The 22,143-nt window shown below is 38.3% G+C and overlaps 3 protein-coding genes across 6 annotated transcripts in view; 1 reads left to right on the forward strand and 2 right to left on the reverse strand.

Moving 5' to 3' along the window:
- Positions 1-30: 30 nt before the first annotated feature.
- On the reverse strand, positions 31-10,056 carry kif22 (kinesin family member 22). Its single transcript, XM_015389840.1, has 13 exons — positions 9,900-10,056; positions 9,433-9,646; positions 8,298-8,425; positions 7,987-8,144; positions 6,071-6,280; positions 5,075-5,471; positions 4,633-4,753; positions 4,216-4,336; positions 2,764-2,944; positions 2,154-2,245; positions 1,751-1,951; positions 1,590-1,649; positions 31-130 (listed from the first exon to the last, which is right to left on the reverse strand). The coding sequence occupies exons 2-13, from the start codon at positions 9,618-9,620 to the stop codon at positions 101-103; spliced, it is 1,887 nt and encodes a 628-aa protein (XP_015245326.1). The 5' UTR covers positions 9,621-9,646; positions 9,900-10,056; the 3' UTR covers positions 31-100.
- A 294-nt stretch (positions 10,057-10,350) lies between these two features.
- Positions 10,351-13,719, forward strand: pagr1 (PAXIP1 associated glutamate-rich protein 1). 3 transcript variants are annotated; one of them, XM_015389842.1, is made up of 5 exons: positions 10,351-10,543; positions 10,761-10,968; positions 12,602-12,935; positions 13,137-13,225; positions 13,315-13,718. In XM_015389842.1, the coding sequence occupies exons 2-5, from the start codon at positions 10,794-10,796 to the stop codon at positions 13,548-13,550; spliced, it is 834 nt and encodes a 277-aa protein (XP_015245328.1). In that variant the 5' UTR covers positions 10,351-10,543; positions 10,761-10,793; the 3' UTR covers positions 13,551-13,718. The 3 variants fall into 3 exon arrangements, with proteins under 3 accessions (XP_015245328.1, XP_015245329.1, XP_015245330.1); XM_015389843.1 differs by having other exon boundaries at positions 10,355-10,543; positions 10,764-10,968; positions 13,315-13,719; XM_015389844.1 differs by having other exon boundaries at positions 10,358-10,543; positions 10,786-10,968; positions 13,315-13,719.
- Positions 13,720-15,068: 1,349 nt separating this feature from the next.
- The window catches only part of LOC107094298 (protein FAM57B-like), an 11,922-nt gene continuing 4,847 nt past the window's right edge, over positions 15,069-22,143 (reverse strand). For both annotated transcript variants that reach the window (XM_015389837.1, XM_015389836.1), the window contains 5 exons: positions 21,749-21,832; positions 21,340-21,565; positions 21,079-21,174; positions 19,014-19,123; positions 15,069-17,309 (listed from right to left, as the gene is read on the reverse strand). In XM_015389837.1, the coding sequence (XP_015245323.1) occupies positions 17,042-17,309; positions 19,014-19,123; positions 21,079-21,174; positions 21,340-21,565; positions 21,749-21,832 (784 nt within the window). In that variant the 3' untranslated portion in view covers positions 15,069-17,041. The remainder of the gene's footprint in view (positions 17,310-19,013; positions 19,124-21,078; positions 21,175-21,339; positions 21,566-21,748; positions 21,833-22,143) is intronic.

Consider the following 22,143-nt stretch of genomic DNA (forward strand, 5'->3'; position numbering starts at 1 on the left):
ATAAAAGGAAAAAAAAAAAAAAAGAAGAAATATGTTTTGTCACAGAAATTATTTACAATAAAAAAGGCTGGTTGAAACATGTTAGAAAAAAAAAAAAAAATTATTTTCCAAGCGAACTCAGGATGTTTGTCTGCAAGAGAAGAGAATGATAATCCATTAGAATCTTAAGCAACACTACCATATATATTTGACTCAAGCAAATGTTTATGTCATTAAAAAATATATATATATTAAGTCAAATCTGATTAGTTAAACACAAATGAAACAATGACAAGGCCATTTATCAATTCTGGTAATTTAGAGTATAAATAACAGTTTTAAATACAAGTAAAAAACGAGTAACATTAAAAGAAAAACAAAAAAAAAAGTCATATTTTTCCCCTTTTCCAACAAGCTGCACACCTAATACTTTGAGTATGTTATGTATAAATGTGAGAACAGCTTCCTGTGACAATATTTTATCAGGTTTAGCAAAAAGAGAAAAAAACAATATCCACCAGATATGGAAACGCTAAATGTAGCGTTTCCATATCTGGTGGATTTTTTGTTTGATTCTTTCATTGAAGTAAACCAGAATCTGTCCTGAAGTTTCATTTAGAGTTAAAAAGTAGAAAAAAAATGGCCTTTCGAGAAAAAAAGAAAAAAAAAAAAAAAAATACTTATTCAATTCATATAATTGCAAATCTAAATCTTTAAAGCATGCTGATTTGGGAGATTGACGTGCAATGAGCCAATTCAGGGGTAGAAACACGCAGAGGATCAAAGTCTACATTTAAGACCTATAGAAAACTGACAGGAAGCCTAAAATAATAGATGTATAAAACTCAAAGCTACATAATTAGCCACAGTTTAATTTTAGAAGCATGACCTGGTTTTATCACTTGATAAGGAGTGGGAAACCCTCCAGTCATGCGGAGAATAAAAGCCACCCAAATGCTTCCCGTCAGTGCAGTTAGAGCAACCAATCAGCTTGGAGGAATGAAAGGAAAATTTTAAGCAAACAATCTGGTCAATGATGCTTAAAAAGCCAAGTCTGTCAGCAACTACAAGCTGCTGGTAACTGGGAGTGATTCATCCCAGCTGGTATGGTTTGCCTTTGGATTTACGAGTCAGGCTATGGGCCGTTTTCCCAAAAGCTTATAGAGGGATTCAACATTAGTCGGGAGCTGTTCTGATAGACAACATGTGACCAGACTAGCAGAGGTTCAACATGTCATTTAAGTTCACCAACTCCTAATAAGTGGGATTCCTTAAACCATGAGCAATAATATGTTTCTAATACAGAGATGATCTAGTGCAATGCAAATATATTACTTTGATATTTTCATCCTTCAAAGCAAAAAAAAAAAAAAAAAAGCAGAGCTTGATGATAAAGATGCATTAAACACACATTTTATTTCACATGTTAATCTTTGCATAATTAACATAGAATTACCTCTGCTGTTAGATAGAATGAAATTATATTCACAGGCCTCATAAACTAGTCTATTTATGGATCCTTTTATTAAAGGAGTGCCTAAATCATCAGATTATACATCCATCTTCAGCGTACAGTGACCAGACTCCAACACTGCTGTCAGTTAACCTACCTTCACGAAGGAAGAGAATCTCTTCTCAGACATACCCTCTATGTTCATCAGATCTTCCAACTGCAGAAAAACCATCGAGAGGCAAACCAAAAGCCAGTTTAGGTTCAATTTGTTTGAATAAAAACATGTCAGATTCTGGTTGTTTAAAAGCTCTCTCAAACCTTTATGAAAGGACCATTGATCTCCCTCCAGCCCAGAATGAGTTTGGCCTTCTTGTCACCGATCTGCTGCAGACCTTTCAGGTCTTTGAGGCAGCCCGTGTTCAGAATATGGAGGATTTTCTCTTTGGACTGATCCAGCACAGATTCATCAAGTTGGAACCCCATGGCGACCCCTTTTGGGTTCTCCTTACCATCTGGGAGCTAGCATAAAAAAAAAAAAAAAAATATAAACATGTATACATCTGTAACAATTCAAAGAGGACAAGGGGAAAAGTTGACCCATAAATCAGAGTCAGAGTGTGTGTGTGCTAGATAGAAAATGCCCTGCATCAGCTTGTATCTGATGCTTGCAACTCTGCAGATGTGTCAAGCTGAACTCGGCAGTCAGGGCTCAGATGCTGACCTCAACCAGGCCTGAAAGCTTCTTCTCTTTCTTAATGACGCAGACCGACTGTTTCTTGACTGGAAGCTGCTGAAGAGGCTGGCGCTGGGACACTGAAGGAAGGGAGAAGAGTTAGGATCCAATTCTTTCAGACACCGTGACCATCCCCCTCCTCTAATTCATGAAAAGGGTTTAAATGCTACCAGTTCTGCCAAAATTTAAGCTACACTTCCAGCCTGTAAAGTAAAATTGATTTAAAAGCAAGCAGGAGACCCGAGTTATCTGGGCTGCAGGCCATGATGCTGAGGAGGGTAAAAAAATAAAATCTTCCCTCCTCATCATCATCTGATCCGTCACTGGCAGCAGAATAGTAGATGTAATTCAGGTATCACATTGCAGCTCATCAGTACTTCTTGTAATTTCAAAATGGAGCCAAAAAAAAAAAAAAAAGAACAACAACAACAACAGATGTCTGACAGTTTGTCCCAATTACCTCCCTCTGATTGAAGGACATTTAAAGGTTAGAAAAATCTGATGAATTAACAAATTAACAACGTTTGCGATTCATTTTCCAATCTATTAAAATTCTGACTTCATAGAAAATCCAGGACGGTTGGAGCGGTTCCCTGACCTTGAAGAGGTTGGACCACGGCCTGCTGCTTAACGAGTTTCGTAACATTTGGCCGTTTCCTCTGCAGGGGAGCGGAAGTGTTGTCGAAGACTGGCTCCTCTGTGGAGCTCGACTTTTCCTTCGCCAACTGACTGAGCAGCAGGGCTTTCCTTTCAAACTCCATCTGTTTCTCTTTGAGCTCCTGCAACAACAACAAAAACAACAGAATCAGAACCTGAAGGACACATTATCCATCTTAATCTGATTACATTAAAACCAATGCTCAAGCTCTATTCTTCTAACATTTTGAATGTTTTTTCCCAGGGGTTACAAATCATGAAATGCTCCCTGCTAAAGCTAACCATGTACTGCCTCCAGGCCAATGGACCAAATCAACTGAAGATCAGCTCCTTGTGAAAGTCTGTACATATTAGAGGTGTGTCTTGCTAAAAATGTGGTGATACGATTTATAAATCCTGATAAGTGAACAATAGACTAATAGGCTCCGGGGCCGCATGCTGGCAAATAGCGGTTGGAGTTTAAGAATTATATAAATGTCGATAAAATGGATGGTTTCATATTTAAGATGGATTTAGACATGTTGTGGATCAATACCAATAAATATTGATATTTGAGAATCCATTTGTTCCCCTAATACATATATTACTGTGTCCAAACGCCCCCACTTACCCCTAGATTCCTCAATCGCTATATAGAGCGGGGGCTATATAGTGATCTCAGTTTACTGACCGCTCAGACAGATGGTCACTACTTTTTGCTCCCTGTTGGTCACATGACTGCCTCCCTACATGGTGCACGCCCCATCTTTGTTATTTGGCCCGCACAAATCCCATGATGCTTTGCGATGAGAGGTCTCCTTGCATTGCATTCTGGGATATATCAGCTCATCTAGTGACCATGATTCATAACCGCTTTTCAAGGTGCATTGTGGTAAATTTCAAGTCCACCACCCTTTCATCCAGTAGATGCTAACCCTATATAGGCACCCTATATAGGGGTTAGGGCATTGGACACATCCTTAGAACCTTTTGTGGTTTTTATTTTATTTGTTAGGATCAAAGCAGCTAGATTTACATGGAAATAAGCAATGGGGATCAGACCAAAAATGTCTTCTGGAAAGAAGAATATTCTACCTGAACTCTGCAGAATCAGAATAAAAAATGTAAGGTAAGGAGGGGGTTGTTTTATGCTGATCAACATGCATGTAAATAGTCGCCAGGATCAAGTTACTCTGAATGACACAAGCTGACCAATTACACATGTACATATATTTTCCCCCAAAGCAGATGAGTTTTGCTTTGCAACTGCGTCTCTCTTCCTGACAGACCCATAAAATTTACTGAGCGCCACAGCCTAGACTGACTATTTTCTGTTGGATAGAACGAGGGGAGAAAAAAAAAAAAAAAACAGATTTAATGTGTTCAGAGCTTTAAAATGAGCGGCTAACATCACCTGGATCTCTCTGCGTGACTCAGCCACATCTTGGAGGACACTCTGACCATCTCTGTCCTGGCAACTCATCATCCGCTTCTCCAGAGCTATCAGTCGCTCCATCACAGATAACTCTGTCAAACTGAAACAGAACCAAAGGCAGATAAGCGGGTAAATAATGGGGGAGAACTGATCTTGTGTTTCAAAACAAGTCAAAAGGTCAAACATCTGGGCTGAAAACAGATGGTTACAGAGCAGCAGCTCATCTTTCTCACAGCGAGGCCAGCAGCTAGAGCTGTGCATCAATTGGCTTTCAGAACAAGCTACCAGATCTTGGCTCACTCTGCTGATAAACCATGACTGGTGACATTTTACAAGAGCAAAAATCTCCTGATACACAAAACCAGCAAAAGGTTTAATCAAACTGGGAACTTTAACCTGTTGTAATTTGTAGAGTGAGAGGAACCATCCTGTTCAGGTTTCTTCTCATCTTTCTGCTTTTTCTTGTTTGGCTCAGTGCCAGAGCCTGCTGCTTCGTGCTCCTCTCTGGATCGCTTCACTGGAGGCAGAGAGAAAATGAACGGTTTAGTATTCAGTGCACTGACAGATGGGTGTTAGGATTCTCTGGGGTAAAGATGGCACAAGAAGGCTGTACTGCAGACCCCAATTTACAGACAGCAGCTTCTTCCTAAATAAGGAATCCAGTAAGAAAATACAAATGAGACAACTGTTAAAAAAAAAAAAAAAATCTAAAAGCTACTGATTTCTGCAGTTTGTCATAACCTGCAGGACAGCCCTGCCCTCTAGTGGTCACCGAATTAAAATCAGAGCTTCTTCTCTATGAGATCGATTCAATTAATCGGAAATTAACATGACTCACCTGGCAGCACAGGAACGGCCACAGTCTCTCTGGTAAAGGGCTTGTTCACAATGAGCTTCGATTTGGCTGCAAAGTTCAGTGCACTAAAGGTGTCGAAATAATATTTATACTCTGGTGCAATGTTTGTGATCATGACGGAGTGAGCCGAGCCACCCAGAGAGTCCTGGAGCAGGCGTGTCAGTTTACTGTCCCTGTAGGGGACGCGGACTGCTGTGCCAGAGTTGAGAGCGTCCACCACTTTGCTGAGCGTGAAGAGAGAAAGGTTGATGGCACCGCTCTCTTTCAGACGGATACCCTGGTTGCCGGTGCGGCGGTTATCCTCAGACCCAGCTAGGTCCACCAGGTACAGTTTCCCCGTCTGCTGTCGGTGAGGTAAAGACCTCTGAGTCCGAACCACCTGGAAGGAAAAGATCCAGATTTGAACAGCAACATTTAAAAAAATAAAAAAGGTCAGACAAGTTAAATAGGGTTGATTTTGCAGCAGAATTCTGGAACAGAGGAAACAAAATGCTTTTAAATTAAAGTTTGAGGAGTATCTTTGAAATGCCCCCAAGCCACTTCAAAGCAGCCTTTCCAGTTTTATTACAAAATAATTTAGAAATGTATCCAAATGTATGACATATTTTAAAGAAAAATGTCAAAATTCATAAGAAAAACATGCTTTATTAAACTGAAAGTCCGCTGCTATGATACCAATGAGGAAAAGATGAAAGAAAAAATCTTTTAGCAAATTAAGTTTTAAGAGCTACAAAAAAACAACAAAAGAAAACAGGAGGTAAAGAGTCTGTATCTCTCGAGTAGTAGTCCCAAAAAGCACAGTGGTTGCTAGTGGGACTGTTGCACAAGAGAATTGATTTTAGCACCAGCTACCAAATCCTGGTCTACTGCCCAGAGACCACGACCTGTTTAAGATGCTGTAGGATCAATTAGTCAATAAAAAATGGCAAAATAAAAGCTTTATGACAAGGGTCCGTTGTGGTGCAAATAATGTCAGACCTTGATGAGCAGAATAGCGTGACTGCGGCTGGATCGCTGGTTTAACTTGGTGGACGCTGTGGTGCGGTTCAGGGTTGCAGGAACAAATAGTTTCTCAAAATCAGAGAAAGAGGAGAGCGTCGTGTGGGTGAGACCAGGAATGAGGATGTTCTTGTCTTTGTCCTCTCTGATGGGCAAATCTGGGGAGTTTGGTGATAGAAGATCGAGAACCTGAGAGGATAGACAGTTATGATGAATTACATGGAGTTAAAACACTTGAAATGTAAAAGAATCTAGATCTGCGGTTACAAATAAGAAAAAAATATATATAGTGCATTTATTCTTGCAAACAATTTATGGAGTTGGTTCAGTGTCTTTAGAAGAAGGGTTACCCATTGGGGGGGATGACATTTCTGCATCTGCTGTTGGTTTACATTCCACTCTTTTGAACAGATACATAACTTTATATAATTTCATTTTTTTTTTTTAAAGACAAAAGCACACCTCAGAAGGGAAATATACGATACAGCGGAATTCAAAGAAGAAAACAAAAAAAAGAACTGAACTGCACATTAATACTTTTTCCTTCTTAAAAAGGTTTTCCATATTAAACATGTTAACCTAAAGGAAGGTTTCAGTGTGAATACTTTCACACGTCATCTGCATGAGAGTCTGCTAATAAACAATCAGAAACTTTAAGCAGCTCTGCTTTCCTTGTGCTTGTACTGCCGCCATCTTTGCTTTGTGTTACAAGAATCACCAATCTAGTCTTACCCTTTAGGCTCAGTCCTACAAGACTGCTTGAAAAACTGATATTTAGCATTAAAATTAAGAAAAAAAACCAGAAGACATGAGGAAAACAAATCTGCAAAAGCTCAATTAAATTGCAGTACAGTTTAATTTAGCCACTTCTATATTTAAAATGACCAAATATGATGAAGTCCTACAACTTTCATTAATTGTGGATAATATAATATGATAAGGGCAGCACAAGCTGCTAGTTCAAAAACAAGTAATTTCACCTTTAAGGGTCTGCTTTACGTTTGGATCCAAATGGAAATACTAACTAGTCTTTAAACATCACAAAAAAATAAATAAATAGGCAAAAAAAATAATAAATAAAAATACAAACAATCCAGACAGCAGAAAAAAACATCAGTATTCTTCACAAGCAGAGTCTAATTTAAAAGGTAAAGTGGAGGATCTTCTTTTTCCAGGTGGATCAACAAAATAAGTGATGTTTACATAAGGCTGTCCTATGTGCTCATCCCCATTTTAACTTACCTGTGGCGAGTCTGACATAGTGAAAAAAAAAACAAAAAAACTTTTGGAAAGTAAGCTTGCTTGAGCGCTGCAAACAGCAATGTTTAAACAGAGCGTGCATGAGGGGAAATGGGCTTGTGCACGCTCCCGCCCATGTTTGATAGGCGTTCCCTCTCGGGAAACATGTACAGGGTTGTACATTTGCATTTTCTTTTTTTGTAGAGAGTGAGTCTTCTCAAAAACTTGCAAAAATCCAAATCTAATAACCAATTAAATAACTTTGCTTTCATACCGTAAAAATTCCACTGGACTTTGTTTTCAAGATTTGAGGACGTCTTCAAATCTTGAAAACCAAGTCCAGTGGAATTTTTACAGAATGACTATGACCTCGATGACTGAGAACTTTCATCAGCATATTTGCTTTCATACCGAAAAACAACAGTAATTTAGGTTTTGCATAAACAAGAATACATTAGCCTCAAATTGCTTAGCAGATAGCGGTCATTAAACCTTGTGTTTTTTTTCCTTCCTCTCTTCTGGAACCTCACATTCAAATTTCACATGAAACATGTGTACTAAGGATATTTTCTTTTATCTAAACTGCTTTGTCAACATAAGACAATCTTAACAGTCAATGCAAGCGATGCATGTTTATTTAGCTTTTTAAAGCATACCTTTTCATTGTAAATTTCCATATAAGACATGCCAACGCTGTAGTTCCATCCGTCATCTTGGGCTTTGTCTTTGGCCCTGACCAGGTTAAAAACCTCTCGCACAGCTCGGGGGATCACACCTGGCTGCTCCCCAGTTCCCAACATAGTGTGGGTCTTACCTAGTGAAGAACTTAAAGTAAGGAAAAACCAACTGGGAACAAAAAAACACTCAGCAAGGCAAATCTATAGAAATCTTGGAGCCTTTTGGCTAAACTCACATATCGATTTATATTGTTCAAACATCAACCATAAAACTGTTAGATTCAACATACCAGCCCCTGTTGGCCCATAAGCGAACACGCTGGCATTTTGTCCGTTTAAAATGTGCGGCAGAATGGGCTTCACTGAAGTGAGGAAAACCTCTTGCTGTGTGGTTTGCTCCCCATGAAAGACATCAAAACTAAAGATAGAAACAAACCAGATTAGTGCTCATTTGTCATATTAATATAATCAAAAAAATATGCCCAACCTCCCACTTAATTTTTCTTTTCTTTAAAACAGTCAGGTTATGTCTGATATTAAATGTGTTTGCATTGATTATTAAAAATTTCAGATGCATACTAGGGGTAGGCATTTATTGTTTATCATTATTGTGATAAATTTGTTGCCAAGATAGAATTTTGACTTCTTGTAAACTGAACATCATTGATCTCTCAATGGTGAAATTCACTCTCTGAATCTTAACCCATCCCCCTGGGGAGCAGTGGGCTGCCATTGTGCATTAAGGGTCTTGCACAGGAACCCAGAGTGTAGGCTGTGGGGATCGAACTGGATACTAGGAACCTTCTCAGACCACTAATCCACCACACCCCTAAAAATAATTGAAATTATATATTAGAATAAGTGATTACAAAAAAATTAATTGTCAAAATATAAACCCTTCCCCTCTGTCTTTTTCCTTTTTTGTTTGTCTGCTGGGGGAAGAATAGGATTAAATGTGATAAAGTTATATGCTTAGTGCTATAAATCACATTTTTAATGTCATTGAGGTCCCAAAGAAGTTCTCAAATCTGTATAGTTGTAAGTAGTAGTATTTGAGGAGTTATAATTGCTTTGGCAGACGGCACAGCCATGGTTACCTGAGAAAGACTAAAGACATTGTTACTTTTTAAATCCTCCTGCTTACCATAATAAGCATAGTAACACAAAAAATAAGAATTTAAGTCCACCATAACTGTAATATATATATATATATATTACAGTTATGGTGGACTTAAATTCTTATTTTTTGTGATTTTTCTTTTTCTTTTTGAGATAATCAATTTACAAAGGTGCTATAAAAAGCTGCGTAAACTGATACAGACAACGCCAAGGGTTGTAATCATTACAATCATACAACTAAACACTTAACATAATAAACAGTCAGTGGTTCTCAAATAAAACAGTTGTGCGCATATAAACACTTACTGGTACTTTACGGTCTCCATTGCGTTCCTCCAGTTGATTATCTCCAGGTTCTGGGAGTCCAGGCCTCGGACACACGGCTGCTCGCTTGGGTCATCCTGTCCGCACATGTAGGGACGGAGACGTACCGCTACACGAACCCTGGAGGTTTTCTTGCTCCCCCCGTCTGATCCAGCCACGCGTTGCGCCATCTTTGAAGCTTCCCCAAAACAAAGGCCTGCGTGACATCAAGAGATCGGCGGATTATATACGTTTCCTTCGTGTTGCAAGTTAAAAACAACATACGTGTACGTCAATACTTCGTTTGGAACCGAACGTCAATCGTCTAAAAACGTTACTAATATGATAGGCTAATAACAGGAAGATGGTTCGACGTTAGCTTGAAAGCTAAATTTAACTTAGGCTGTAGTTTATCTCCCTGTTTTCGGTTAAATAAAGTAGAATGATGCGAAGGTTTTTCTGATGCTCACCGATATTACTGCATTGGCTCTAAGTCTTAATCGTGCGCTATTGTCCAAACTCCAGTTTGAACAATAATCACAAGACCCTTTATCAACTGTGACCGTCGTTGTCTCGCCCTCTTCCCGAACGCCTTTTCAAACTATGAGACCGGAAGTGTCCAACTACCAATCAGAATTCACAAACGCTTCCGCTTTATTCCGGCTTTATTAAATTGAACTGATCGAAAAATATGCATTTTCTAAGTGATAAAAAATTAACTAATTATACACATATTTTTAGAATAAACATAACAAGTAAAATAAGTAGATTTTTATTTGCCCGCGCCATTTTTGCTTACGACAGAGGAAGTGACGTCCAACCCAGATCTCCATCGAAATGCCTTTAAGATTTCACAACCGGTTTATTGAATGAGCGGACCATCCATATATTTGTTCTATCAGTGGGGTTACTGCGTCCAACGGAACGACGAAACTCGTCACAGACGGTGACCTCCAGCCAAAATGGCGCTATGTTTACGTCTCTTTTTAATCCTTTATTGCACTTAAAAAAAGGGATTCATGGCGAGATGCGATAACTGTATCGCTTGGAAAACGGCGACCCGTTTAAGCACAATTTAACATATCCATGAAATAACCCGTGATACAATTTAAAGGTATGGATCTTCTTTAATTGTTTATATCTAAAAAAAGAGCTTGTAGCCACAGGCTACACTGTAGCTAGCATTTGATGTGCAGGATTAGTCAATTTTGTGCTGAATGATAAAACAAGATAATCCGCAAAAGCTGCACAAGCATTTGGAAGTAAACGTAAAGTCTCACAGTGTTGCTGTTATTTTCTACTTTAATTGCACTAATCAATTATTCTTACAGCAGATCTTTGAACTTCCCGCTGCAGCTGTTAAGATGCAGGCTGAAGCTACAGACTCTGCCCTTAGAGAGGGCATTGAGGCCATGGGCATGAAGGACTCTGAGAAACCAGCTGCAGGCAAAGAGGAGGAGAGCAAAGTGGAACAACAGGACACAGAGATGACAGCTGCAGCAGAGGAGGAAGACTCTGCAGCTAAGGATGAAGAACAAGGTAACTCATTTAAAACCAGCAAACAGCACCTGCTAATCTATTGACTTGCAAAATGATTAATTTTGTTCCATCATTCTCCAAAAATATTTGGGTTCCTTATGTGATACCCCCCCTCAAAATGTAAATAAATAAATAAACCATAGATCCTGAAACTCTGACATGCAATTATATTTAAATCCCATCTGTTCATTGTAACAGATGTTCCCTACTTAAATGCTGCATAACTGGTTTAAATAAGGAAGGTATAAACACACGTATGCAAGATTTATTGATATGAGGAAGTGATGGCATCTTTTGATTCAGGAGACATTTAAAACATGCAGGGAGGAGAGTCTGCAGGATCTTGGACTTTAAACCCATGTTGAGGATTTTGTAGCCTTTATTCAATGACTCCCTGACATTATTTATCCTCCTATCAACTTTGATTGCTTTTACTGAGAGAGAGCGTTTCCAGTAAAATTTGCTGCCACTGCGTTTATATGATGGCAGTGTTGAGTTTCGTTCATTGTAACGTCTCTAATTAACAGTGTATTTGTGTTGATCAAAAATATGCTATAGCTTCACCTCAGCAGGATACTATACTGTATCATGTTTACTTTTTCACCTAATCTGTTGAAGACTTTGGCTTTCTTTGCAGAGTGTATGGCTAATTGTTGTCTTTTCAAAAGATTCTTCCATTCGGGGTGTGCATCTATGCAACTCCTCTGGTTAAGAGTCATCTTTCCTGTCCTGTCATTTTTTAAATGGTTGACCACATCTTGCAGAGTTTCCGCGGATCATTAAAAATCATTAAATTATAAATTTTTTTAAATTAAGGCCTTAATTGGCATTAAAATTCATTACGTTTGATAATGGTGGCATTAAACTGGCTTCGGAAAAGAAGCTTGAGGCGGAGAAAAGGCTAGAGAATGGGAAAAATGCAAATTTGAACCAAAGTGGCGGGAAAACGAACTCGGGACATGGCTGCAGCCTGTCCACGGTGAAGCTGACGAAGGATTTTGCCGTGTACATATATATATCATGGTACTTGTTTATGGCATTAAGATTATTTCTAAGAGCATTAAATAAGAGTTACTCATTCATGTATAAACCCTGTCTTGGTAGTTGGTCCATCTTGTTTAGGAGCCTAATAAACTTCTCCACAACTTGCTGTCTGCTGTCCCCCTTGGTCGTCGTGATGCTGATCGTTCTCAGATGTCTCTCAGCTCAGCTGGTTGCACTGGATCTATGAGTATCAAGAGTTAAAGGGGATGAATATAAATATTGGATTTCAGATTGTTTTGTTAGAATAATGTTTAGAAAACCTGAAATCTTTTTTTAATTTGTGTCTGGGGATCACATAAAATGAAATCAAAGTTGATAATTAGTCAGATGATTAACAGCCTATTTTAATGTGAGTCAACTACTCATTTATGCAATGGCTGGAATTGGAGAGTGTTGTTCTACTGGTTGGAGCAGCGCGCTTGTGCGTTAAGAAGGTTGCAAGCCAACTGCTCCCCAAGGGGATGGGTTAAAATACAGAGAGTGATTGTACCCATTGGGGGACAATAAAGGGATTTACATTACAAATAAAAAAGAGACATGTTGTGTGTAAAAGCTAAAACTCCTATTTTTATTTTTATCTTTTGCTAAGATGAAAACACAGATGCATCCAAAGGAGAGACGCAGAATGGCGAAAGTCAAGCAGAACCCGGAGGGAACGCTGAAGAGGGGAAACAGGCTGCGGTGGCAGACGACGATTGGGAGCTTCCGTACAGCGACGAGGAAATGGAGGACCCCAAAAACTGGATGCCTGCTCCGGCTGAGATCAAAAGACTCTACGAGGTCCTTGCAAAAGGGGAAATGCTGGAGCTGAACTTTGTGCCCCTCCCCAGAAGGCCACCAACGCCAGAACGCACCCCTTCGCCTGAGAGGGACGAGGAGGAAGAAGCAGCAAAGGAAAGGGAGAGGCTGGAGAGGGAGCGCAAGTTAGTACAGCTTTTAATCCACTTCTCAAAAGAGAGTATTTTGTTTTAATTTAGGAAGTCCCTTTACATACACTACGCAACAGGAAGGCAGAATCTGATACCCAGGTACAGGTACTGAACCCTGGGTCACGTGCATTCTGGTTACACGAGCGCAGATATTTCGCCTGCTGCATATAAACAGCTTTATTTGATTTTTCTTAGGCCTCCAACTCCAACAGAGTTTGACTTTGATGAGGAGCAAATGCAAAGCACCCCGAAAAACGCCTTCCTCAACAGACGCAGAACACCAGGTGAGATGAGTGGCACCGACTAATGCTTCAGCAAAACGGAACAGAAAATCTGGTCGATTGATAAAACCAGCAGTTTTCTCCTCTCTTAGGGTCTTCCGCCCGCTCCTCCGTGAAGCGAGAAGCCCGTCTGGACAAAGTGCTGTCGGACATGAAGCGGCACCGGAAAATCGAGGAGCACATCCTGCGTACGGGGCGGGACCTCTTCAGGAGCGAGAAGAAACTGGAAGAGGCCCTTTCCCCGAACAGCCAGAAGGAGCGTGAGAAGGAGAGGGAAAGGGACAGCAACCCCAATACCATCTTCTCTCCGAGGCAAAGGAGATACTGAAATATTCCCTAATGAGGACATGTTCAGAGAGAGAAGAGCTGTTCTCAGAAAACCCAGACATTTCTAATGTGAAACGTTTTGTATGCTTTTGTTTTGTATGACGAGAATAAACATTTTAAAGTAACATTTTTCTGGGTTACTACAAACAGAAAGACTTTCAATTAAAATTGTTTTTTCACTTAATGAAATGCTGTGTTTTATCATTTTGGATTTAAAGGGGATCTTTGTGTAGAAAACTCACTCAAGTGTAGCACTACTTCATTTTTTTATCCCCAAGTACTGAGTAACAGATGTTTTAAATACAACAGCTGGAATAAAACTTATAAACAAATGATTAGTTTAAACTTAGGAAGCTTGTTATACGTTTGAAAAACTCCCACTTTTATACAAATGTGAATCTGATTCATTTTTGGTTAAAATAATCTTGTTCCTCATTTAGTGAAGTTACTCGATATTTAATTAAGAGTAGTGAAACTACTCATATTAGTCAAGTGTAAATGTTCCTACTTTGGAACTGGCTCCTACCTACCTCTGCCAGGACTCCTACAGGTTTATGGGTAGGAATAAGAGCAGCTAACATCCCTGCAGATCCCCCGTTAGACATCCTGAATGCAAACTATTCAGACCTTTACCATCAGCTAAGTGCTACACATTGTTGGGGCTCCATACCAGATGTAACTGGTCATGGATGTTGGAAAAGATGCGGGTTTGGGATCATCAAGTTGTTTTTTTTCCTGGTAAATCTGAAAAGTACAGAACATACAGAAAATGATTAGGAACAATGGAAAAGATTTTAAGAACTTTGCTTTTTGTTATTATAGTTCATTCTGTCTGTAATCTTAGAATTCTGAGAAAATAAAAATCAGAATTGTGAGATTTAAGTCAAAATTCTACAAAAAAAAAGTCTAATTCTGAGAATTAAAGTCAGAATTTGGAGAATAAAGTTAGAATTAATGGATTAAAGTCCAAATTCTGAAACTTTCCTATATCAAACTAAGCTAAAATAAAAAAATCTGTTAACCTTAAAAAAATTTCCCAGTAGTCCTTACCCTCTTCCGTAGAAAAGGGCTTTTTTATTTATTTATTTTTTAATTACTTAATTTTTTTTTTTAGGGTCGGAAGAGAAGCAATTTATTCGAACAAAATTTTTCTCTAGTTAAATAAGCCGTACATCAAAGTTAATCCATGATTTAAGATTGTTTGGGTTCTTTCACATAGATTCAGGTTTGTTTGGATAGACCGCCTTTTGTTTTTAATCAGATTATCTCAGTATAAACGTTGATGATCTACAGCAATACATTAATAGTAAAAAATAAAAGCTCAAACTAAAAGGAAATTTGCAAGGGCGCTAAAGTTATATATACAGTATGTTAGATTACTCAAACTTTAGCTCCCCCTACTAGTTGAGCCAATTATACACTGATGAACATTTCAGTAACTTAGCAGAGATTAATTATTCTAAGGAACACCAAAACTGCAAAAAAACAAAAAGGAAAGAAGAAACAACTCAAGAGAGAATCAGGACAGCGAAGTATATTTAGCTAGTCTGAGTAACAATACAGCCTTCACCTAAGGCTTAGAAGCATAGAGTATATGTATGCATAAATATGCATTCAAATCCACAAACCAAATAAATAAATAAATAATTACTTACAAATAAATAACAAGCATTTGTGGAATATACAGTACAGCAGTTGAAATGTTCCAGTATTGTCAAGAAGCAGTACCTCATGGATCCACAGAACGAGGGAATGGATATTCAGTGTTCGACATGCCTACACGTGTCCAAATGCTTGGGCACACGCTATCCTGTCCTTATGGTCTCTGATTTGGTTTTTCAATTTTCCTTTTTTAATTATTATTTATTTAGACCTATATCACAGGAAACTGCAGTTGCATTAAAGCAACATCTATTAGAACAAGCCAGTTTGTTCATAGGTGGTTCATGGAACCAGTGGCTCACTGATTGGGGCTTTTTCCCCCCGCTAAATCTAAAACTTAAAATAAATTAAAAAAAACAGCTAAAACAGAAATAAGGACAAAATGTGCAGCAAGTCAGTCATGAGGGAGTGCTTCCTGTAAGGCAACTCTCCGCTCATTTCCCTTCAAACAAACCATGTAAAGCCTCCTGACAAAAATAAAAACTGAAACATTGTGAATCCATTTGTGAAATAGTCCTGCAAAGCAAACGGATAAGTTAAGATCCACATCAGCACCAGACGTTTTAAACAAAAGAGAAGGTGGGGGTGTGTATTTAGAGAAGGTGATACCAGTGAACGGAATGACATTAAAACTACACTGAAACAAGAAGCACAGCTAAAACCTTTCTAGGGAAGTTTGTGTAGATTAAGCTGTAAACCCAACTGCTTGATGGTTATTGATAGAGAAAACTGTATAATAACTGATGCAAACATGTCAATGGGTGTGTTATGGGTCAAATGGAATAAAGATTAATACTCAGATTGTGATAAATTGAGGCTAAAGATAAAAAACCACGAAAGAAGGACTTAAATTTGGGGCCCAACTCCAGCTAAACTAACTCCACTTTTATTATTCTAACATTTCCGGAATTGTTGAACTAGTATAATTTACATAATAATAATCTTTTTATGACTCATATTTTCTATTTCATAGTATTTTTTTTTTCTGAGCAGAACTCCTATTCCATTTTCCCATCACAGCAGCCCCAATTAGTCAAAATAAAAAATAAAACCAAACAATACTGACATGGAAAAGACAATTTTACATCTGCTATGTACAACCGTCACATTTTGCCATCTGACGAAAGCCTTTTGTTCCATCTCACATTCTAAACTAAAAAATGCAAAGTAACCTAGAAGAGTTGGGAAAGGGGGTAAGGCAGCAGAATACAGTATAATGACAGTATCTCCCTCCTAAAGATGAGTCAGTCTGCAGGTCGGTTACATTTTGTTAGAGTGACAGTGTCTACATAGAGGATACAGATAAACACTAACAAGTCAAAATACTGCTTAGCTGAGTTATTTTTTTTTTTTTACCTTTTTTTTTCTTTTCTCTGAAGGTCTTCTTCATTACTAAACTGAATCAGGCCTTTCATCTACAGCAAACATACTAACATACAATATAATACATTCCTATTTTCCTCCTCTTCCTGTAATACGAGGCAGCGAGGACTGTGTTTGATCTACATGAGGGGAATTGGCCACCTACGCTTGCTAAAGTTCCTCTCTGGTCAGTGCAGGTTCCTGTCAGTCACAGTGCCTGATGACATCTTAAATACTGAGTGCCCTAAAGCTCCATTTGGTTCCTACAAACAACCAAGCTGAAGTACTTGAAGGTTCCGCCATGAATCCCTTTACTTGTCTGCTGGCTCCAAACACTTCAGCGTGATTTGAGGTCATGATCTCAACTTGTAAGTCTTACTCTTTGCCTTCGTTCCCGTTACATACTCATTGGTACATTCGCCTTCCTTCCCTCTTCTCCCCCCTTCCCTCCCCCCAGCGTGGCCCCTCTCAGTGAGTGGTCAGCTCGGGCTCTGTGGAGCGCGTGCTGTAGCCGTTAGCGGGCTGCGGCAGAGCGTTGCCGTCCGTCGGGTGCTCCTTGGTATCGGCTGTGGGCGGGCGCGGCCTCTGGGAGCGGGAGGTGCCGGTGAATAATCGCAGGGCGCCCCTGCAGATGAGGGAGAACCAGTAGAGCTGGGGTGCCATTAGCAGGGCAGCGCCAAGGTTACAGTGCCAAGGTACTGTGAAGGGAACCATGAGGAAGGGGATGGATGCATACCTGCATCAAAACAGAAGAAACAGAAAAAGGAACATTTAGTCTGAGCTTTATTCTATCTGATGCTGTCAGAAGTGAAGGAGTTCCCTGAACTCGTCATGGCCATGAATGTCAATCACTTCTGGCTTTCAAGCCATTTTAAAACAATAAATAGATGTGCAACTTTTCATTTGTTGTGGCTTTTTTACTTTTCTGAATTGAAGTTTCTAAACGTTCCCTGAAGTTTTTATGTGACATTATTGTTATTAGAGTTCAAATCATTGGCAGAGGTGGATTTTATAATTGAATCTACTTTTACTCCAAGTCTTGAAACAACACAGTGCTGAAAGCTGAATTTGAATGGGTTGAACAGAACTTTTACCCTCAACTTCTGGATGCTTCTTTCACTAAATCTGTACCATCTGAAAAAATCTGGACTGGTCTTTTATTTGACAAGGTTTATCACTGAGACCCTTGGGTGTGCTTTACAGGAGGAAGTAATGGGAGCTAAAAAATATTAAAAATTAGAAGAAAAAAAAATGCTAAAAACAAACAACAAAAAACGTAGTTGTTGTGGGCTAGACTAAATGCCAATCTAAAAAAGTTATTTAAAAAAATCCTCTTTTTTATTTCCTCCAGAAATTCATATATTAATCCTCTATATAACACAATGAAACACAAAGTCTTAAAACTCCAACATTTTCTTTCAATTTCTTACCAACTTTTAAAAAGATAAAATCAAATTCCAGACCTTTCCATGCTGAACCCTCAGAGCTGACCCATATATAATCACATTTTCTAACATCTTAATAACCACTTTCTCTGGCCTTCAGTGCATAATTCTGGCTAACAGGAAGTTTAACTACTTTTTTTTTTAGAGAAAAATAGAGCTTATTAATACCGACTTGTTTCCTCACATGTAAGCAACGTCTCAAAATTCCTGAAGCTTGATTTGCTGTACCAAATACAAACCCATGGCTTCATCGCCATGTTGGTTAACCCAAAATGCGCAATGCGCCAAGTTGCATACCTCTGACCAAAATGAAAGGATGTTGGTCAGGAAGATAAATCCCTGAAACTTCAAATTCCACATCCAGATGCTTAATCTTAATGATGGGGAAAAAAATCCAAAAAGTTAAAATTAGATATTTTTATTAACTTATTATGGTTCTGTGGGTCAGTTGCAGCCTGTGATACTGATATATGGCTGAGTTTCCAATTGCCTGTTTTCCTCATGGATGACACAGAGAAGCTGTTCCAGGAGCATCACATCCAGGAACATGCATCTCAACTGTGACAGAAATTTGTAAATTTAATAAAATCATTTTATCAAACACTTTTAATTAACAGTTTGATAAGAAAAGGGATGAAATATGCAGCCAAAGTCAAAACCAAAGCTTTTCTACATCTACAGAAAGACGGTTAAGGTAGCCAAAGGTGAAACTGATAAAAACATAACTTCTGTATCTGTACGTATTTGTGGTTTAATATACAATTTTAAATGTGTATTAAAATATATCAATATTCCAATGTGTTGCATCCAATTTGGTTTTCAAAAGCAAATGTGGAAAACTATTCTACCCCAAACAAAAGACACTTTTAAATAAATCATTAAAAATGAATGACATTCTGACCCATAATGAGTCTAAGTGCCTTTCTGATTCATTCTGTGCAGGTTAGTGACCCCCAGCTCAAACAGCTGAACGGAGATGGAAAGAAAAGACGTACCTTCCATAGACGTAGTAGAGGTAAGGGAAGAGGAGGACCCGAAAGATGAAAAAAGTGACCAGCATAAGAGCCCCATTCACTTTGTGCAGCAGAGTGTGTTGCTGTTTGTACTGAGAGTGAAAAAAAGAGAGGGAGAAAAGGAAACGCAAGAGGTACAAGCCAACAATGTTAATATTCTTCAAGTTATAAAAGGTCATTCTAACACTGTTAGATTTGATGCTAAATGCTCTGATTGATTGAGGGATGACAGGAGACCACAGGGATGATATATATTTCTGGTCAAATGTTTGCTTTCTAAAGGATGCAGGCAGAGTTTTCATAACTAATTTCATCCTAATTTGGCTAAATGTAGGTGTTTTCAGACCAATAAGAACTGCAGGCTCTTAAAAGCTGATCTTTTTTCTTTGTTTTGCTTTTGCACTGCTTGAGGACCACAATGGTTTTACAACTGCAGATATTCAGCTTACAAATATGCCACTAAACTGAAAAGTTATGCCATCAGGATTGTAGGACTAAATTTATGGCTAAATTCATTTGGGTTTTTTAAGGTTTTTAATTTGTCAAATTAAATTTTTTTTAGGGTACAATACCTTAGTTCTGTTTAGTGTTTTTTGAATGGTTTTATAATAGAAGTGTGTCAGTGGGATGTGGTTCCCTTGAAAGAACCAATCCCAGGTTTAAACTGACCCAGAAGTTAGTTATTTTCAGGTGCTGCTGTGGAACATTTGATAAAAAATTTTTTTTAAAAATCAGGTGGCAAACTGCTGATTTAATGTTTAAAGAGAGACTGTGATCTATTTGAAAATATCAATATATTTTAAAATCAGATTACACGACATATTTTATTTTTTCAAAGAGAATAAAATAAAAATAAACAAAATCAGATTTTGTAAAGCATAGTCCTGTTGGGTATATAGAATAACAGTGATGTCCGCTGCCTCAACGTTTCAGGTAGAAATGTACAAAGTTAGTTTAGTCAAACCGTTAATGTATATAATAATGGCTTGCACAGAACAGCTGTTTGACCTAAAGAGGGTCTTTTTCTAAAACGGTACCTTACAATTGTTGCCAGATAGGCTACAAGTTACCTAACTTACCAATCTGAGGACTAACAAGGTCAGAGCATCTTAAAAGCTCAACCTTTAAAACATCTAAAACTAAGTAATACCCAATCAAAATTAAAGTTGTCAAAGTTATAAATTTCTTTAAGTACATGAACACATTTTCTGCCCAAAATATTAATCACCTGGTTTTTCATTTTCTCAAAAGCCTGATGGATGTTGATTTTGCTTTGATCCAAAGGTCACACATACACACATATATATTTATATAAATATATACACAGACCCTCAAATGGGAAAGAGTCATTTGATGCATGAAAGAATTCGAAGGATGTAACTGAAGAAAGTCTCTCTTTAGTCTAAATACAAGTTAAAGAAAAAATAAAGAACATGATATTTAACTACCATTTTTATTTGTTTTATTCAGAGCCTGAAGCTATTTTATTCGATCTAATTCACATTGGTTATTGTTGCTTTTTCTCCCCCCATCACCCAAAGACTTGCTTCCTAAACTCCAAATCAAAACCTGAAAAGAACCAAATGAAAGCAGTTATAAAATCTCTGAATGGTCAAATATCTGCAGTGCAATAAAACAAAGAAAAAGACAAATTTATGTGTCTTGTTAAGTGTGGTCTGAAGGCACCTAGGGCATGTTGTGAAAGCCTAGGTCTAATCCTCTGAGGCAAACAGTTACCAGGTTTGAGCTAATCTCCTAACATACATTAAAAGCAATGCAGACACAAAAAAACTAACCTGAATAGATGCAGTTGTGTTGCAAATCATACAATGTTTATCCAAGCACACTGTCAGCAATTAAAGAGGGATATTTTACATTTTATCATCTGACAGAGGCCTACTGGAGTGAACAAGCTGCATTCTGGGGATGACCGGAAATATACTCTCTCCAATAAATTAAAAAGGAAAAGAAATTTTAAAAAAGGGTAAATTAATATGTTTAGTCGGAGACATGCACATGCGAAAATGAAAGGCGCCTAAACACTTACCTGGATCAGGATTTTCCCTAAGCAGACGGATGGAGTGCTGAGCTCAGCCATGAACATTATGCCCTGGAAATAGTCTCCCTTTCCTTGTCTCCAAAACTGGAATAAACAAAAAAAAAAATTCAAAATAAATTAAATTTCTTTCTCTAAAAATATTTCACAGTAACTACAGTGAAGGAAATTAGGTGACTGTCCCTTTCTATAACCATCAGCAGCTACATTTCCTTCCACATTTCAGCACAACAAGAGCAAAACGTAAGTTACCACAGACACGGGGAAGCAGACGGTGACCATGACAACATGGTGCAGCACCATGAGGAACTCGCGGCGCAAGTAGCTCCTCACTGCTGATCTCATGTGTTGGGGGGCTGCCGACGCCTCTTCGTGTCCTTTGACCCGCAGCTTGTACCAGTAGCACATAAACATGGCATAGATGTCGTACACAAAGTAGGGGACAGCAAACATGATGTAGGTGCTTGTCAGCCAGTGCCTGTGCAAAAAGGAGGAGATAAAGGATTTTAATAAAGGCAGCAAATCATTTAAGGTCATGATAGACCAAAAGCTAGAAGCATACTATTACAGTTCAGAGCGAATATTACAAATTAGTCCAGCTTACTATTTTTTATTGATGAAATTAGAATGGCTGGCTAAATAAAGCAGCTATACCACTTACTGGTCCTCAATAATGTCCTCACAGGAAGACGCAATGATGTAACCAGCTGAAGAAGCCATAACAGCCTGAATGGATGATACCAACCTGTGTGATCGAACAGCAAGACAATCATTAATAAAGTATAGACTGCATCGTCAACTAAAGCCATTTTCTCTTTTCATAATGTCATAACCAAACACTTTAATATATCATTTTAAATTTAATACTTTTTAAAATCTTGTCACTTTTTAAATCACAGGTTCCATTCAGATATGTGGTCTGCAACTATTACAATCAAAATGTCTATTTTTCCTCAGCCCTCTTATACAAGTATACCTGATTCCACAAAATCTCCATTACCCTTTGACATAAAATGTTGTAAAAGCATTTAATAATCAAGGCTGAGTGTATCCTGA

Source organism: Cyprinodon variegatus, unplaced genomic scaffold (genome assembly GCF_000732505.1).
Source record: "Cyprinodon variegatus isolate N-32 unplaced genomic scaffold, C_variegatus-1.0 Scaffold475, whole genome shotgun sequence".
Taxonomy (NCBI): Eukaryota; Metazoa; Chordata; class Actinopteri; order Cyprinodontiformes; family Cyprinodontidae; genus Cyprinodon; species Cyprinodon variegatus.